This window comes from Callorhinus ursinus, unplaced genomic scaffold (genome assembly GCF_003265705.2).
Source record: "Callorhinus ursinus isolate GAN/ISIS: 27379988/994484 unplaced genomic scaffold, GSC_fseal_2.0 scaffold62, whole genome shotgun sequence".
Classification (NCBI taxonomy): domain Eukaryota; kingdom Metazoa; phylum Chordata; class Mammalia; order Carnivora; family Otariidae; genus Callorhinus; species Callorhinus ursinus.
In genome coordinates this window covers 2,483,825-2,503,696 of record NW_027397124.1, presented here as the reverse complement: position 1 = coordinate 2,503,696, position 19,872 = coordinate 2,483,825, and the positions used below count along the sequence as shown (strand labels likewise).

General features: G+C 45.2%; 1 protein-coding gene across 10 annotated transcripts in view; it reads right to left on the bottom strand.

The window, feature by feature from the left end:
* Nucleotides 1-10,119, bottom strand: part of PARD3 (par-3 family cell polarity regulator) — a 644,288-nt gene extending 634,169 nt beyond the window's left edge. For all 10 annotated transcript variants that reach the window (XM_073885517.1, XM_073885521.1, XM_073885518.1 and 7 more), the window contains exon 1: nt 9,863-10,119. In XM_073885517.1, coding sequence (XP_073741618.1) covers nt 9,863-9,982 — 120 coding nt within the window. In that variant the 5' untranslated portion in view covers nt 9,983-10,119. The remainder of the gene's footprint in view (nt 1-9,862) is intronic.
* Between the last annotated feature and the right edge of the window lie 9,753 nt (nt 10,120-19,872).

Genomic DNA, 19,872 nt, shown 5'->3' with positions numbered 1-19,872 from the left:
TTCCATGTTTTTTTTTAAGAAGAACAGTTTTACCACAAATTCAATTTCCCACATCCACTGCAGTTCTACTGAGGATGAGAAGAAACAATTTAGAAGAGTTGATTCAAGTGAGACTTAATCACCGGCAACCACTCTGCAAAAATAAAAAAGAGTGCACCTAACATCTACTCCATTTTACCCTGACGATGTTTTTTTTACTTTCTCTCTTCGAACCCTAACAACAATCCCATGAAGTAGGTGTCACTAGAAGCCAAGGATCCTGGGCTTACAGGGGTTACCCTTCTTGCTCTCAAACACACAAATGACATAATCTGCAATCTGTTCTTCTGAATCCTGGTCCAGATTGTGTTACTCTGATATGCCTGCCTCCTAGGAGAAAAAACATCCATAACCAAACTTTCCACCTTCAGCCAACTGTGTTTTTGCAAACATCTGTGTTTTAAAAAGTGGATCATAAAATACAAAAGATAAAACTGACCCCACCATAGAAAGTTCAGGGTTTTATTAGCTTTCCAAGTTTCCTTGAAAAAAAAAAATTCATGACAGTATGTGCCTTCAAAATTTAAAATATACTCCCTTCATAGTTCTCAGACAATACAAATGCTCAAATACCACCATCTGCCAGATGTAGTTATTTAAGCAGTTATCAATCCAAATGATGTACTTTCACTAATAGATCCTCTTGATTTGCTTGAAGGGTTTTTTCCAGATCTCTAACAAAGTGGTAAAAGTACCAAATCCTACGTTCAACTTTAATGGATTCAGTGATTAGTCATATCCTGTGTGGTGGTACATCAGGAACCAATATCCTGTACATTTTACCTCCCTCTTCTGCAGGTGCTGCTGGCTGTAATAAGAAATTTCAGTTTAGAGTATAACCCTGCTGGGCAGGAACCCAGCTAACTATTATTCACATATGACTTTGCACAATGGGTTTCAGAATTATAAATTATGCATCTTAAATGCCTTTGTGGTAGAAGAAAGTTTGTTCCCTGGAAAATAGTTTATTTTTTAATTCTAGATTTAATATTGGACTCAGAAAATTAAAAGAGAAAAAATTTTCCAATATTTATTGTATACTTTAAAGAAACAGAAAAAAAGGGGCGCCGGGGTGGCTCAGTCAGTTAGGCGTCTGCCTTCGGCTCAGGTCATGATCCCAGGGTCCTGGGATTGAGCCCCGTGTTGGGCTCCCTGCTCTGCGGGAAGCCTGCTTCTCCCTCTCCCACTCACCCAGCTTGTGTTCCCTCTCTTGCTGTGTCTCTCTGTCAAAAAAATAAAAAATTGAAAATTAAATAAAATTTAAAAAAAGAAAAAAACTCAGTCTCATATCAGCCATCTACATGAAAATGATACTACCCTCTTTATATTTTTAATCTGTTAATACAACATATTTTTAGTATTTAGTAATATTAGGTTTTTGAGATATGCAGCAAATTTTTTTCTGAAGTGCTAGAGAAGGAATTTTTATTGTATGAATTTTTTATTTTTATTGTAGAATATCTCAAACAGGCTTTTTTAAAAATATAAACACTATAATATAGGTTAGTTTTCTACTCTAAAGAGATGTGATACAAATAACAAAAACAAGAAAAACCATACACCAGAAAAAAATGACTAAGTTCAAAAGAAAAAAGTCAGAGTCTGAATATTAAAGATAATCAAAAGGGGAAAAAATATTGACCTGTCATGTCTAAAACCACTTAAATTTATACTACCATAAAAATAACAACTTCGAGACTATATATGTGTATGTATGTGTATACACATATCCCACATTTAGTATCAGGCACTGCCATATACTTAGTTATACTTCACAAAAAGGGATAGTGTCATTAAGTCACTTCTGAGCATGTAATTTATCCTAAAAGACACTTCTCTTGAGATGGTAAGGAATTCTGAAGGACACTCCAGGCAAAATATATCCTCACTTCCAACAGCATGTGTTTGACCTAGGGGTCAAGCCCCATCATTTCAAAGTAAGGGAAGCAAAATATTTTCACAGGGAGGGTGGGTGAGTAAGAGATTCGGCACCCTGTCTGCTCCTCTGAAAAGCCATTGCACATCACTCATACCTCATGGTTCCATGAGCACCATAACGAACATACAGATTAGGTAGAAGCGTCTCTAGCTCTGGGGACCGGCAATAGGAGCCCAGCCCAGAATTTCTGAATATGGGAAGATGAAGATGGGAAAACTGAGCCTCACAAGCTTGTGAGATTTGTTAAAGCTCAAAATGACTAAGGATCAAAATCAAAAACTGGAAAAGCTCTTTCACTATAGACATCTTTGGAACCTCCTAATCAACCTTCATGCAGCAAAGGCAGCTGGTGAGCTAGAGGGGAAGGAATCTCTGGCCGAAGGAGAACAGGAGAACTGTTGGGGAAGCCTGTAAGGAAGGAGAGAGATTAATAAAACGAGAGTCCAGGGGACTCGGAGGCTCCGCAGTGAACAGCTTACTGGACAGCAACAGGACAGAGTGAGAGGCCCAAGAAAGTACGTTTACACATTGTATGGAAAACTCCTAAAAATAGCCAGTTTTCACTTGAGATTTCTGAGCATCTCTGACACAGTAATACATGTTTTATGGGACTCTCAGAATTATAAAATACCTAAAAAGTGAGCTTTGTTCATAGTGACTTATGTAGTCTATTTTTTAACATCTTTACTGAGACAGAATCACAAACCATAAAATTCACCCATTTAAACTGTACAACTCAAAGATTTTTACAATATTCATAGAGTCATACAATCACCACTACTATCTATATTTAGATCATTCTCATTATCCCCAAGGCAAACCCACTAGCAGCCACTCTCCATTACTCCCAACACCAGCCCTCAACAACCACTACTCTACTTTTCTACCTATAGATGTGCCTATTCTGGTCATTTTGTATATACGGAGTCATATAATACATGGGCTTCTGTGACTGGCTTCCTTTCACCTAGCACGATGTTTGCAAGGTTCATCCATGTTGCAGCATGAGTCAGTATTGCATTCACTCTTATGGCTGCGTAATATTCTAATGTATGGATAAGCCACATTTTGTTCTGTTGGTTGGACATGTGGGTTGTTTCCATTTGGGGGCTGTTATAGATAATGCTGTTATGAAGACTCATGTACATGATTTTTGGGTGGACATGTTTTTATTTCTATTGTATGTATATTTTGTAGCCTATTTCTAAGAGAAAAAATTAAATTGATACTTCAAGTCATTTGGATAAGGAGATTTCAATTTTATTTCTAAGTTCCAGGATCAGCGGATAGAAGAAAAAGATAAGCAAAAGTATTATTTAATGTCGTAAACCACCTAAAGATGGCAAGCCAGACACAAGAAGACACAAAGCTATGAAAAAAAGTCATTTGTACATACTTCTTCCAAGTGAAAAAAATCTTAAATAAGATAAAACAAATGACTAATAAACAAAAATCACCTTTCTACCATGTTCACACAACTCTGCATTTTTCAAAAGCTTTCTCTATTTTCCATGTAAAACAGAAAAGATATCAAAAATTGGTAAAATTATATAAATTTACTGATCCCCTACCTCTCTCTACTGCCACTGACCTTGGTCTTTGCTAGGCGTGTTGTATGAGTGGCCACGTAGGAGGAAAGCACACTTTGTGGGCTGAACCAATCATTTTACCCTGTGGAAAATGGACTGTGGAAATCACCTCCCTGGACCAGTTTTACACATTTCTTTCCATCCTTGAAAAAAATGCATAAGGCTCCAAACATCTATTATGTGTCCAACATCACTAAGCTGCATCCAGTTCTACAGGGAGGTAAAAACCTCCCATGACAGATGGAGGATCCACGGGTTAGTGGTACAAGTGAGACTAAATATTACCTCTGTGACCAACTCATCCAGGTTCACCATGAGCCAAGAAGGCACTTCACGTCAGCCAGACTCTCTCTGTGAATCTCAGATCCTAAACATTTCTATTTACTGCTGGCATTTACCCAAGGATCCCAACTGACAGAATTAGAGGCGTGAGACCCAACATAGGTATGTTTCAGGGCCAGATTCCCACACTGCTCTGGCCACCTGCCTTGAACCAGGCCCAATGCAAACCCTATGACTATCCCTCTGCTTGGTCTGAAAACAGACTGAACTCCTTCAAAAGAGCTAACACAAAAGAATAACTTCCAGATACTCCAAATCACACTAAATCTGTCAATTATAATCTGTTTGTACCAATATGCCAAACACACCAAACCCTAAAGTGCTGGTTATACAGTCTTCCAAGTAAAAGTATACTTTTTATGTAATAATGTGCGTGTTGTGTTTATTCTCAACTTTTTATTTACTGAACCTGTAAGATTCCTTTGCAGCAGATGTTGACTATACAAGTAAGACTAAGGCTGGGCCACTGTCCCCAAGCATTTCCCTGGAGGATCTCAGTTGTGTTCTGTAGGTAAACACACTAAGTACCGCACAGTAACACTCATTCATCCAGGTCAGTACAGGAGCTAAGGCCCCAGAAGAATCACAAAGTGGAGAGCCTCAAACAGCCTGAGATGCAGGGCTAGCCTTCCAAAGATGGCTGGTCTGAGATGAGTCTCAACAGACGAGCAGGCGTAGAAGCGGATGTAGAGGAAGCAAACGTTCGAGACAGAAGAAACAGACAACACCAGAGCAGAGGCAGGAAAGTGCGAGCAAGTCCAAGTGGGTGGATTATGGGATGGGGGAGCCCATTGAGGGACAGGCTATGCTGAGGTGGCAGGACCTGGCCTCTGGGGAAAGCAGGTGCAGAGGCACTTACACAGAAGAGTACAGTGAGATTTGCATTTAGAAAGATCAGCCTTTCAGACACATTGCATTTCTTTTTCACTTTTGAGAGGGAAGACAGAAAATGTTAATAAAACAACATTTATTCCATTTCACTATTTTTATGCTTGCCTCTATTGTCATTCAAACTCTACAATATCACTCTTTTCCTAAAAGTTTCAATAAGCTTGTAAATGTGTAACAGTTATAGATGTATTTGCAAGAAGATCTCACATCAACTGTTAAGATTTTTCATAAAAACAAAGACTTATATGTTTTTAGTAATCAACAGTCCTCCGCCTCCAAAAATAGAAAAGCACATTTTCAAAAGTTACTGTCTGTAAACTCAAGTTTGTTTGTTTTAATAACAAATCACTATTAAACAACTCAGGTCTCCATGCTTCAGGGACAAACGCAGTGGCCCAAAGGCCAGAAGCTCAGATAATCAATCTAGAGTAAAGCCAATATTGGCAGCATTTACATTCACACACGTATGCACAGGCACACACACGCGTGCACACTTTGCTCTTGATTGCAGCGCCGCTTAGGCAAACATTAACATTTTTACCTATTCTTTAATTAAATTACACACTACCTTCTTAAGAAGAAAAAACCAAACAGGAATAATAGGATACTTGGGAAAGTTTCCCAGCAAGTAAAACTGGTGAGTAAAACATTAGTGATTCAGCTCCAGCACTGAAGAGTTTCACATTCATCATCTGTTCAGTACTCACATTAACCCTGCAAGGGAGGAACCCACTTTAGACATAGGGAAATGCGTTTCTGTAGGGTTAGTTTGCCCAAGGTTTAATGGTAATAAAAAACAGTATTTCCAATAATACATCAACCTAGGTCTCCAAACCCAATCCAAAGCTCCCACCACCCCCCAAGAGAAGAGGGCTATGGGGGAAAGCAGTGAGTTAAGAGGTTCTGGCAACACCCCCTCTCCTTTACCCTTCTATTCCTTACTCAGCATTCAGCAGCATTTTAGACTGAAGGCAGATCCCATCCAAACAGCTGTTCCAGATATCCTCCCAGAGGACCATTACTCCATATTGCTGCCCTGCCCAAATACCCTACTCCTTCCGGTACTGACCAACTGTACAAAGTCCCAGTGTCATGCCCTGGAATTCACAATCCTCCTCCTGATCCTGACCCACTATCTGGCATGAGTGCTCCACAGGAGCCAAACTAGCCCCAAAAGCCTGAATCACCTGTGTTCACACAATCCCCTCCCTCCCACCTCTTAGGATAGCAGCAGATGCTCTCCAGAGTCTCGTGCCTGGACCCCACTGCAGGCCTTCAGAACCAGGACATCTTAGCCAGGCAGGTGCTTTCTGAGATCACTCCACCATCCACTTAGGAAGCACTGCCCTCTCATAGGGCTAAGCCCAATACCAACTCTAGGACCAAACAAGATCCCCCTCCCAACCCAATGCCATAATAACCACTCACACCTCTGAAATCCAGAAGCAATTACTGTCTGTACCACCCTGTTGCCAATTAATGCTCCCACCTACTATTACTATTTTATGTACTCATCTGGTCTCCTAGATTATATTCTTCTCGAGCACAAGAATTTCATCTTACATTTCCCCATAGAGCATAACGTTTTGTACACAGCAGCCCTCCAAAATATCAACATGTTTTTGAACTAACACAAAGATTTTCTTATCTTTCTCCTAACCAGATTTATGATGTACAGCAGGAAAAATGGGAAGCCTCCAGGGCCAGACTTGATTCACTCAAAATTCAAGAGTGGCCAGCAAAGAAAACCTCAGAAACCAAGGGCACTACAGTAAAAAGTCACTGCAGTTGGTGCTCTGCACCCTGTGTCCATCAGGACTCAAGGATGAGTCAGGCTGCAGGCACGAGAAGAACGAACAGACACATATACAGCACTCTTCCGATTCGAAGCACCCAAAAATAGTTCCTGCAACATAATTCTCGATGTCTAGCAGAACACCCTCCTTAAGCAGGGTCTGGGTGAGGATGGGTGGGTGGAGATGGGACAGCCAAAACATTTTCACCCATCAGTGATCATAAGCAGAAAAACATTTTTTCACTAGAGGAAAAAAAATGCTATGACTAAGTGTAAGCCTTTAAATATCTGCTTATGGAGGACATTTCTGGTATTAAATCACACCACTCGACTGTCCAGAAAAAATTGATTTGTTTAACCTGAAAAGAGCTCAAATATAATGCCAAATATAATAGCCCCATCACACTACAAAATGCTTATTCCAAAGAAAGCCTTAGTGACTTGGGATCTTTCTTTCCCTTTTCCTTTGTTTTTTTTTGGGGGGGGGGTTGGCGGTGGGAGGGAAACTTAGTTGACTTTTATACAAAGCCATAAACATGATCTTTCCACATTTTTCCCCACCAGATGGGAGTCTGTGTCAAGCCACATGTCACCTAGCAACTTAAACACCACTCCAGAGCTAGCCAGCTACCCAATTCTTCATACAAAATTTACCTTGTCCTATTAAACAATAAGAGATAAAAAAGAAAAGAGTTAAAGCAAGTGTTAATATGTGTTAGCTTCATAATCACCTTAAATAAGGTGGGAGAAAAGAGAAGAAAGACTAAAGTTTAATCTTAACCATTACCTAACAATTTAAGAAGAAAAAACACCAATGAACCTGGAAGACACTCAGGCTCTTGCAACATCTAAGAGTCAACAGTCTTGTGATCCAATGATTAAACTCTGTGTACTACAAAGTCCATCTTAAAATTCACCCACTGAACTGTGAATTGCACTGAAAGAGGCTTTAAATAATTTTAGAACACCCTGACTCATCTCTGACTCCTCCTCCTTCTCATTTACATCCAGCTCCCATCCTACCATCACCCTGAGAATCACCCTTCCTTCCATCTCCACCTGGTCATCTCACACTTACCCTCTAAAAACTGAGCTCATACACCCCTTCTCTTAGGCATACCTCCCCAGACTCTCTTAAGAAAACTCCATTCTCTTTTCCATGTTCCCAGGTCACTCTGAAACAACTACCGCTAATATTTAAAAACAAGGTCCAGATGTATCACTAAGACCCCTCAGTTACATCTACCCAACATCCCAGACACATTCCCTTCTCCCTGCACCACAGCATGATAGTCCACAACACCGCCTCCTTCACTTGAAGGACCTCGGAGCCTCTCGTCCTAGACTCTTACACTCCCAACTTCCACAAAGCAGCCAGTGGGCTGCCTGGATGTCCAGCACCCAGAACAATGCCTTGAACAAGTAAATGCTTCAGAATTTCTGCAGAAGGAATGAAGGACTGGATCAATCAAACAACTACATTTTTATCTCCCAAACAGGCTTTTCGACCAATGTCTACGGTGTGCATAGTGAAACACAACTAATTTTAACCAAGTAAAATTAGTAAAATGAAAGGAAATGTCCTCCCTATTCAGTAACACAGACACACTGCCTAGGTTATATTATTGTATTTCTCTTTCCTTTCACAACTTATTTCGGTCTCCAAAGTGCATAAGCAACCTGATTATTGATTTAGAACATTTAGATCATAAACTACCACTTATAAACAATCTTTTAAAATGCTAAATGTAGGTTTAGAGAGTTATGTTTCCCCTTGTCAGCACTGCAAGATAAACGGGTGCCCAATTTCCATTAATTTTATTTGATTTTCAATAACAGTTAAACCAACTGTAAGGAACATTTTAGAGCTGTTAAATATAGACAACATCTTCCCTCTTTATGTCAGGTTCCTAAACGTTCCCCGAATGATCTTCAAAAGGCCAAAGTTACCCTATTCTTTCCAACATATGCTAAAAACCAAACAACGGTGTAAAAAGTTTTTCTCCCTTAATTTCAGAGAGAACTGGAGGGCGCACCCTGTATACACTCAGGCTGGCAAAGCCACCGGCCCCTCGCCTGCCGCCCCAAAGCCCACAGGAGCTAGGTCACTCCACTACCGGAAACAAATGAGAAATTTTTTAAGTGAACATGCATTCCACCAAACGTTACTCTACAGCAAAGGAAATATCCTCAGGTGCTTGACAGAAACTTCGGAGGCGTAGGCTGTTGTCAAACACAGCCGATAAAACAATTTAACAAAATGCCTTTTCACTTCTGACACATTGTAGAGGAATGCAGTTAAGTGGAGACAATGTTATCACTCCACGAAGAAAAAGGGAAATCTACTCCACTCCGAAATCAGGCCCTAGCTCCGTAGCCCCGGCACCATATGGAACTAGTTCCAGGTGGGTAAACGCTGAGGTCCTCGCAGGAAAACTTTTAATTCGGTGACTGATTTCAGGGTTGTGCCTTGTAAAGGAGTCCTGCACGGGAGCCCCTCAACACCGAGATTCCGTGCCCAACCAATGTCCGCGAGCCCATGGAAGCGCGTGTCCCTCTCCGGGCTGCCGGCGACTCTCCCCCACCATCTGCCCCCAAACCGCGCCGCGCCGGCCCTGACCGCGCGCGACCGGGAGACGAAAGGGCTCGTGGCTTCGGCTCTTTCCCCGCCCGGACGAAGGCAGTGTTGGAGCACACATGCAGCCGCTCTCCGCCGTGTGGGGAATAATTAAACTCTCCTCCAACCAAAAAAAGTTCCTTTTCTCCAGCCTTTGCCGCGGGGCCTGGGAACGGGGAAAAGCCTGAGGCTGGATTTCAACCGCCCGCAGACTGGGGAGAGGCGTCCGGCCAGGCTTCGCCCGCGCCCCGGAGGGCTGGGTTCGGGATCGGCTCTTAGGACAGGCTCCTAAGGGGCGCCTGTGGCCGACGCCCGCCCCGCGGCCGGAGCCCCGAGGGAGAGGCAGGCGGCGCGCAGCCCGGGAGGAGCCGCGGGGTCCCGCGCGCTCACCCGGGGCTGCGCCCGCCCCACCCGCCCGGCCCGCGCGGAGAACTTTGCCGCCCGCAGCCCGGGGCGGGGGGCGCCCGCGAGGCCGGGCCCGGCCGCCGCACTTTCCCTTTCCCCGCCTCCCCTCCGTCTCCCTCCTCCCCTTTCCAGGAAGCGCCATATTGATCCCGGCGCCTTCCCCCTCCTCCTCTTCCTCCTCCCTCTCCTCCTCCCCCCTTCTCCCGCCCCCACCCCTCGAGCCCCGTGCGCCCCCGGCCCCTCACCTTGGCGATGGCCTTCCGGTAGCGGGTCACCGCTTGCTGGATGAGGCTGAAAACTTTCATGTGGCCGTCTCCGCACGGCACGACCACCCGGGTCCTCCCGAAGCACACGGTCACTTTCATGCCGCCGCTGTCGCGGGCCGGCCCGCGCCCCTCGCGGACCGCGGCCGGAGCGGCCCCGGGCAGGGGCGGCTGGACGCTGGGCGCGGCGGGGCCGCTGCACGGGCGCGCGGGAGGCTAGGGGCGCGGGCAAGCGGCGGCGCCGGGGGGCCGCTCGGATAGCATGCCCGGCCCGGCCCGGCCGCCCTCGCCTGGCCCGGAGCTCGCCTCGCCTCTCCCAGCTGCGGCGCCCGCAGCCTCCGGCCACCTGTTCGGCGTCTCGGCGCGCTGGACGGCGGCGGCCCGGGGCTGTGTGGCGCTCGCGCTCACTCGGGGCCGCTGGGGGGAGGGGACGGCGGCGAGGGGAGGGGAGGAGGAGGAGCAGGGCCGGGCACACAACACCGCGCACATGCGGCAGGGGGAGGCGCGGCCCGCTCCCCGCGCGGGGCGGAGCGCACGGCCGCGGCCCCACGCCCCCGCCGCCTCCTCCCCAGGGCGCGGGCGGCCGCGGGACCCCGACCGCACGGCCCGCCCCTGCAGACGGCCTTCCGCCGGGGCCCGCCCTTTCCCGGGCGCCGCCACGGAGGTGGGAGGCCGGGGCGCCCTTCCCCCCGCCCCGCCGACCCCCGCGCTTGGGACCGCGTCCCCCACCCGCGGGCCTCAAGCACTCCAGCGCGCTGCGGGGGCTGCGCTCGTATCGCTGAGCCCCTCCTCGGGAGCGCCGCTCCACACCCCCCACCCCCGAGGTCTCTCCAGAGCCCACCCCCTTTCTTTGTCACTTTTAATCCCCTTCCTCCGGCTAGGGGGTTCGGGAGAAATCGTTTCTAGAGAAAACACTTCACTCTTGGCGCCGCGGACTCAGCGCACAGAGGCGCTTCGAGAGGAGCCGTCCCCACGTTCCCCCATGAGGACAGGGACGGGTCTGGGCCGGGCTGTTCCAGCCGAGGTTTCTCCTACCGCTGGGGCCCTCGCGCCGCCGACGTCTCCGCCGCCCCCGCCCCCGCCCCCGCCCTCGCCCGGCCCGCATCTTGGCAGGGTTTTTACACTGGCTCGCTTGCCGGGCTGCAAGGCCGGGCGGAGGTTGTTATGCGTTAAAAGCAAAAATTAATCGTCTGCTCTGGGGAGAGGTTGGTGAAACTCTGACTCGACCCGGCCCTTCTCCAGAAGCCATACTATTTATCTTGAAGTTTCCTGTTACCCGGTGGTGACCCACCCACTTCAACATGTAGAATTTAAACCTCTGCAATTTTATTTCTTAAAATTCTGCAACACAAGGAATCCTAACGCAAATTCATGAACCATACATTCAGAATGCCTTGGGGGAAAGCTGTGCAAGGGGATCCCCACGATGCGCCGGCGCTTAATACGGGCTCTTAAACCCCAGGAAAAGAAAGAAACTCCGTAATGGGTTGCATGCATGCGGGAAGTGAGATGGTTTTTTTTAAAAAAGTGGACGGAGTCAAGAAAAGTAACTGGCGCTCCTCTCTTAGTTATGAGCTATGATTCCTTAATAACGGGATGTCACTGTGTTTAAAGAATGACAAATATCAGCAAAGAGCCGTTTGTCCTTGTCTGTCCTAAATGGTAGTAACTTCATTTTGTCCAGTTATTCCTAGGATATGTGAAAGCAATTAACAGCTCTCTTGAGCTCAAGTGGAACTTCAGCATTTACAGCAGGAAGAGCAGGTGATCATCCCTCCATCCCATCCCACCTCCCATTTTAAAATAAGGAAATAGATCATCTGTTTTCCAGAACCCCTGCACTTTGCCCTGCCCTACACTGCCCCAGGTATAGTGCAATTTGTCATTTAAAAAAAAAAAATTATACTTCCTCTCATCTACACCCCTTGACCAACGTACTCATCAGTCCCAGCAAACCAGCACAATAAGTAGGTGCTGCGTGTCATCATCACCATCTTACCCCAGGATACTGACTGAGTGTTGAAGTCGCTTGCCCAAGGCCACAGAGAAAGCTTGAGGCAGACCCAGAAATAGAGTCCAGGTTTCCTTCTGCGCATTCATGGGAGAGGCTCATTATACTCCTATTTGGCTGCAACGTTCCACATTTCTACCCAATAATTAAGTTTGTGATAGTTTGTAACTATGATAACAACCCATGCCTAGGTCTTCTTGTTTCTTGTACTAATAGTTGGATCCACAGCAATTACCCGTAATTGTAGATGGGTTGTTTCTGTTTTAATGCATTGGGGAGGGAGGAGTATACTAGTTTAGAGTGGGGCTTTCTCGAAATAATTCTGATTGAAAAATAAGTTGAAGAATAGCCAGAGCACATCAGACACAAGTCTCTAGACTCAGATCCTGACTCTGCCAATTAACTAGTGCCTTAGACATGGCACTCAGTCTCTCTCTAGCCTCAGTTTTATCAGCTGAAAAGAGGGCTGATGATCTCCATCTCATCAATTATAAGGATTAAATAAAATAAAGTGTTGACACTTAGCACAGAGCCACCACATGAGAGTGTGTAGTAGAGTCCAGTTACCATAATGTAGGTGAAGGGGGACAAAGTTCAGGACAGGATAGCAAAAGATAATGTTGGGGGGAAGGAAGAACAGAGGCAAGAGGAGCCCAGGACTCAGAGAAATCGCCGGACTGGTGGTAGAGCTGCTCAGTGACTGGACCAGGGTTCGTGACTCCCAGGTCTCTACTCAATTCATTTTAATTTGATTCCACATGCAGTTAGAGAAGAGCTTCCATATGGAAAGCACTGGCTAAGTATTACAGAATTAGAAAAGTAAGAAAAAGATAATATAGAGGTTTGGAATAAGATAGTTATTCCAATAACTGTAATTCAAGATGTTAAATATTAAGTGCCAGCAAAGTGTCGACGGCAGTGCTAGGATGGGAGATCTGTCTTCATAGAAGAGGCAGCATCAGAGTATATGCGTACCGCTTTATTTATGTCAACTCCTTCCATTATTCAATAGTTAATAAGGGTTCAGACAATTTTTCAAAAAATACGATCCATAGGACGGGCACCTGGGTGGCTCTTGGTTGGGCAGACAACTCTTGATTTTGGGTCTGGTCATGATCTCAGAGTTGTGGGATGGAGCCCCACCTCAGGTTCTGCGCTCAGCAGGGTATCTGCTCAAGGATTCTCTCTCCCTCTACCCCCCAACCCCCACTGCTCATATGCACTCACTCTCTCTCTCTCTCTCAAATAAATAAATAAATAAATCTTTTTTTAAAAAGTACGATCCATAGGATTAATAATTATAATGTCTATTTAACTAACCAGATAAAACCTTAAAGTTTTATCTAAATCTACCTAGTTTTTCCAGATATAGTGATTCCCTTTATGTTAATGATTGATAAAAAACTAATGCTGTGTTCATTTTAGATACCAGACTCTTGGGTATCTTGAGTCAAATTCATAAAATTTCCTCACAAATAATGAATCTACTCTCACCGAAGTACTTAACTAACATCTAACCATGAAGATGCATTAGAGCCAGGCTACCTAATTGCTTCTGGTCTGAGTAGGCATAAAAGCAAACCCAGTCCTGATGAGAAGCAAAACCATCAAAGTCAAGGGTGGAATGTTATATAAATATTTTCTAGTGTGTTTACTCTCTTAAATTCAGCATATTTCAGGTGAAAAAAAATTGTAGCCCTTGTCTTACTTGTACTTCTCCTTTACAGTTGATTGATTCGATTGGTTTTAAAAACCTCAGAGAATTCTGAGAATTAATTAACTGGGCTTTGTGCCTATCTGCAAATGAAAACGGGCAGGTGCGACCACCTGGCCTATAATCTCAACCATATCTGGCAGCACTCACGTGCACCATGAAATAGATACACACACCACATGTGCATGAACAGTATTGTATTACCTAGCATCTTCCCCTTAGAAAGGTAATAATTAGGAATTAAGAAGGCATTTACAAGAGTTTTTAAAATTCAGTCATACATTGAAAATTGAAGTTACCTCTGGGATATTTCACACATATATTGAGTGCCTGCCTACTCATAAGTATTATACTTAAGATCATGTTAACACTTGTGTATGCCAGCCTTGCACAAGCGCAGTCTAATAGAAGAATTGGATCAGTATTCACCAAATGATTGTTGTCCACCTCTTTGTACCAAGCACTGCACTGTAGGCTGGGTATGTAAGTTCCTCTCTCGCGAGGTGCTCAGTCTGGTAAAGGTTTCAGATGTGGACAGGCAGCCACTAGAGAATGACAGGTATTACATATGAGGGACAGTGGCCTCCAGAGGAAGTATACACTCCTTCTGGGGGGAAAGGGGGAGAGGTGGAAGCAGGCCATCTAGAAGAAAGCAGTCAAGAGAAACAAAAAGCAAACCTCATTTGTCACGTCACATCTTCAAGTAGCTGCAGATGAAATTGATTTTAACAATGTCTTTTATTTAACCCAATAGATCCTAAAAATATTATCATTTCCACATGTAATGAACTTTTTAAAAATACTAATATTTTTCATACACCTTTTCGTATGAATTCTTCATGACCTTCATGTGTAGTTTATACTTAGAGTACATCTCAGTTGGAACCAGCCCTCCATATTTATTCACTCATGCATGACTCATTCATCAAACACTGAGTCCCTAGCATGTGTCCAATCTCATGAGGGCTCAGTGGCTGCCTGTGGCTCGTGGCTACCGTATTGGACAGCACAGCTCCGGAGGACGGGACTGCTGATGGCTGGAAGCCACAGGCACCATCAAGGAACTTAGAAACGGATTGAGCTCTTTGAGGGCAGAGACTGTGTTATTCACAGCACTTCCCCAAAATTGCTCTGGGGTGGGGGAAAAGAGGATTTCTTGACATAGATATGAATCACGTAGTACAGCTGTGTTTAAGGGAAATGCGGAGATTGGGGGAAATAAGAGCCGCACTTGGGCTCAGTAGAGCCTCCCTGTTGTGTAACATTGAACATCAGTCTAGTAACCGTGGTTTTTCTAATGAAACGTGAGCTCACGTGAATGTACGGGTGAGAGAAATGGCCAAAAAAAAGAAAAAGGAAAAGAAAACAAGAAGGGAAAAGAGTAAGAGAGGAAAGGAGCCTTCATGATCCCCAACCTGCTGGAAGCAGTCATCAGACACGAAAAGTACAGGGAGTGACTCGGTTCACAACAAAAGTAAATTGTACAGGACCGGGCGGGCCCTGCCAGGCTTCCTCAGGCCACCTCCTTTCCCCCTCACCTCCAATGCTGCGTCTTCACCCTCGAGGCTACTATAATCCAAATGGCTCCAAACGGCATCTGACTCACCAGCTTGTGATTACAGGATGGGGTAGTATTTACTTTTATACCCTGACCACACATACCCAAATCCTCACCTTCAAAAGATCACAGGGTCACCCTCAACTGATCCATCAGCTCTAGTCACCACATTCTTACTCTCCTGTTCCAGTTCCCAGAAACAACTGGAAGCTGTGTCAGCACTGCCCTGCTGATACAAACTATCTTGAAAAAGCTAGTGTCCAGGCTGAGATCACCTCTTCTAGATGTCCCCAGTGTCACCCAGCATCAAAGACTCAGAAAAGGCCTGGGTTGCCTGCCATCTTTTTGACCCTGACATGATCCACCACTCAGAGCCCGGGTCCCCAGTCAAATGCCTCTCTCCTTTGCAGGCTCCAACATCAAAGAACAAGGGAGCTTGTTGATGAAGTCCATGGAGACACATCCACCAGGGCACGGAGCAGGGGACAGACTGGTGCAGACGGTGATATTAAACTCAACTACAGTAAAGACAGATCTGTAGAAAGATCAAGCAAAGCCATCTGAACCATTTATTTCCTGGTGGTCCAGCATCACCCAAGGCACATTGGATTGAGAGCATCCAGTGGCTGGAGAGGTGTTTCCACATGATGCTTTATAAATGCCAGTCCTTTCAGCTGAAACTTTGAAAACAAAGTTCAGGGGCAAATTCTCTAGCAAAGCCTAGAATGCTGACCTTCTAAGTTGCCAGGGAAATCAGAGGTGTAGGGAGCAAGATTGCTACTGTCTGTGGGGTCTTAGAATCTGAACTGGGATTCTCTGCTGGGTAGGAGGCCATTCCGCCTTCTCTCCAATGTGGGCAGGGTTCTACCGGGAACACAAAGTACCGGAAGTCTTTTTGTTTTTTTGTTTTCTTGTTTTTAATCTAAAAAACTCAGAGAAAATGAGGTAGGAATAGGGGAAGATCAAGGGAATAATTTTAAACATTCCTTAAGAAGTAAAATTCTCCTCACCCAGAGGACACTTGATGTTTGACAACTAAAGAAAAAGGGATGAAATGAATTCACATAAAGCCTCACACCAATGAGTTAAATCTCAGCTCTGAAAGACTTCTGGTAAGGGGATAGGAACAAGGTTTTAAAGGCTATTTAACAAATGTGGCTAAGCAGTTTCATTCAGTACAGAGAAAAAGAAAAGCAAATGCATTGAGATTGATAATTGGAACAACGTGCTTTTTCTTGACCCTGTCAAGTTTAAATGGCTAAAATTCTCAAATCGTGAAACAATGAGGATGAATAAGGGAAAAGCTTTAACTGGAGTCAGCTAACTATGTGAGGCCTTCTCAGAGTATGTCCAGGGCCAGGGGTATCTGGGTTACCAGTGTGAGACACTTTCAGTGCCCCCTACCCCCCAACGCATTGCCAACTGAGGGAGGAGAGTGCTCTTCCCCCAGAGCCAGACCTGCTCATGTCAGAAGGAGGTGAGTGGAGCTGAGGGTGCCTTGTGACCAAGCCCAGTCCTAAGGCCCCTGGCATTCTGTGCAATAATTCAGGTATGCTGAACCCATGCACATCCAGCCCTGCTGATCCTCTATACCTGATTTTAAATGGCTGACTCATCCTTCCCTCCTTTGTCAAGTTACTCTGTTAAGCTAGGAATTCAATTTGAAAAGCTTTTTCTGGTGCTTTGGAATTTCATCTGCTCAGCGTCTAAGCAAAGGCTGCAAGCTTGTTTCAGCCAGTGAGGTTTCCTTGGGTGAGCATGACACAGTGGGCCCCCACCCTGGACCCAGAGCTCGCAGAAGTAAAACACCTTTTCCTGACAAAACAACAGACCCTCTGCCGTCGCCCAGCCCTGCCTCCAATGGGTGATCTTTTGAGCCAGACCATGTCATTTCTCTGCTCAAAGCCCTCCAGCACTTTCTCTTTCAGAAACAAAACCAAGGTCCTTATAATAGTTTTTGAAATATTTGCTATCTGGCTATTTACAGGAAAAGTTTGCTGACCATGGTTTAAAGCAATGTACAGTGATTAGAAGAGAAGAGGGAGTTTAGAGTAGAAATTGCATTTGGCTGGAAGCAAGAGAGGAGACTCCTTCTACATTTGCCTCTCATTCTTCTGAGACCTTAACAAGCTACTCTCTTGGGACTTCCATTTCCTTATCTTCTGTGGCAGATACACACTAAAGCAACCCCCAGAGAATTATACCCTTGCATAATCCCTTCCCCTTGCGTGTGGGCAGAACCTGTGACTTGCTTCTAATCAATACAATATGGCAAATGTGATGGGATGCCACTCCCATAATCACATTCTATTCCATAAGACTCTATCCTAGCACACTTGAGAGAGACTGTCCCGATGGCCTGGAGAAATCAGATTGCTATGTTGTGAGTGGTCTGTGGAGAGGGTTGTGTGGCAGGAAACTGCCTTCAGAGCCTGAGGACAGCACATGAGAAGCCAAGGCCCTCCATCATACAGACACCAGGATATAAATTCTGCCAACAATTCTATGAGTTTAGAGACAGTTTCTTCCCTAATTGGGCCTCCAGATGAGAACACAGCCCTGCTAACACCTTGATAGCAGCCTGTGAGGACCTAAGCAGAGGACCCAACCAAGCTGTGCCTGGACTCCTGACCCCAGAAACTGTGAAATAATAAATGTATCTGTTTTAAGCCCGCTAAGGTTGTGGCAATTTGTCACATAACAATAGAAAACTAATACATCTATTCAATAAAGTTTTTGAATTGTATTTTAAAATACCTTGAAATCCTAAGGTTCCTCTTAAAGCCATGTAGCCTGAGGCTGAGAATCACATAGGATGCTTCTTAATATACAGATTCCCATGGCTTTCCCCCAGAGATTCTGATTCAGTAGGTGTTGGGTGGGACCCTAAAATCTGTATTTTTTTTTTAAGATTTTTTTATTTATTTGAGAGAGAGAGAATGAGAGATAGAGAGCACGAGAGGGAAGAGGGTCAGAGGGAGAAGCAGACTCCCTGCTGAGCAGGGAGCCCGATGCGGGACTCGATCCCGGGACTCCAGGATCATGACCTGAGCCGAAGGCAGTCGCTTAACCAACTGAGCCACCCAGGCGCCCCTAAAATCTGTATTTTTAATCAGCATCCTGGTTAACTCTTGTCACCAATTAAGTTGAGAAAGCAGTGACTTTGTTGTCAGAAAAATGAAAGAGGAAGAGTCACCGTGGGCTAAAGTGGTCAGAACTGATGTGACTGGGGCCTTGAAGAACGGAAGATGTGAGGAGATATTTTCATGACAAACATACCATGTTGTTCGTGCACTTCATGCCAGCCAAATGGTGGGTCCCCTGGTTGGGACACTCATGTCTGATTAAAAATTCCTGTTAATTCTCTCACATACCTCCTCCTCAAAACTGTCATCAAAATCCCTTTAAAGGACACTTCTCTCATTTCTAGGTTCCCATTATATTTGCATACAATGCTATCATTCATTCAGCTAGTGTTCATTGAGTGTCTACTATGTGCCAGGTGCTCTTCTAGGCTCTAGGAATATAGTCATGAGCAAACAGAATAGAAATCCTCCCCTTACTTAGCTTAGATTCTAGGATCTCAAACTGTACTCTTAGAATGAGTGTTAACTTTCAGCAGTTGTTCTCAAAGTGTGGTTCCCTGGACCAGTAGCATCAGCATTGCCCAGGAACTTGCTCAGACTTTCAGGCCCCACCCCAGACCCACTGAATCAGAAACGGTCAGGATAGCACCCAGCCATCTGTATTTTTAAAAGCCCTTCTTTGCATTCTGATGCATGCTAAAGTTTGAGAACTACTAGTTAACAGGTCTGTCTCCCAGTTATACCTAGGCCTTCCATGGTATTCTAGTATCTTACTCACATTAACCTCTAGAAACTGTCAGAGAAAATGTTCTGAATTCATGTGTTGAAGAAATTATGCAATGGATGACTGAATTTATAGTCATTCTTAGAGTGATATGGGCCCCAAAGTACTGGAGAACTAACTCAAAATAAATTAGTTTTATGTTATTGAAATCAAGTTAAAATTAATGTCGAAAGATCACTTGATGCAGAGTAAAGTGTCTCAAAAGCTTTAAAATAAACAGTGAACTGCAACCTAAGAGGTGGCTGTGGGAAGTGCGGAGTGTGGACCTCCTTGCCTCAGACACACAAGAGGCTGTTCTGATCTATGTGTGTGCATGCATTTGTGCATGCATGCACAAGCTCCCTTTGCTGCTCTGGGTCTCTGCTCAGCCCAGCTAAGTGTGGAGCGTTGTTCCCTGCACCCTTAGGGCGGTTCATCCTGAGATCATTCAGGCAGGGAGGACCCATGGAGCCAGAGCAGGAGGCAGGATGACTTGGGACTTTTTTCGAAGCAGTGCTAACCAGACAGGTCTTGTGGAAATGGAGGATTCTTGGACATGAGTGGCTGGAGGTAAAGAATAAAAGGTATTTGGGGGGACCCACTAAAGTACCCCTTTCATGCTAAAATTTCACAATTGTTCAGTAGTGAGTGAGGAATCTTAGAAGGGTTTGAAGTACAAGAGGGGGCTAGTGAAAGTGTCTGGTGGACCAAGGACTGGGATAAGCTAAGATTGCCTCCCGACCTCACCATCATGCCAAAATGGTAACAAAAGGTCATTTGGGGGTTCCTCCCTCCCCCGCAGCTAGGACTTAGGAGAGCACCCCAGCCCAAATGGAAAGTATCTCCTTCCCCAGGAGTGC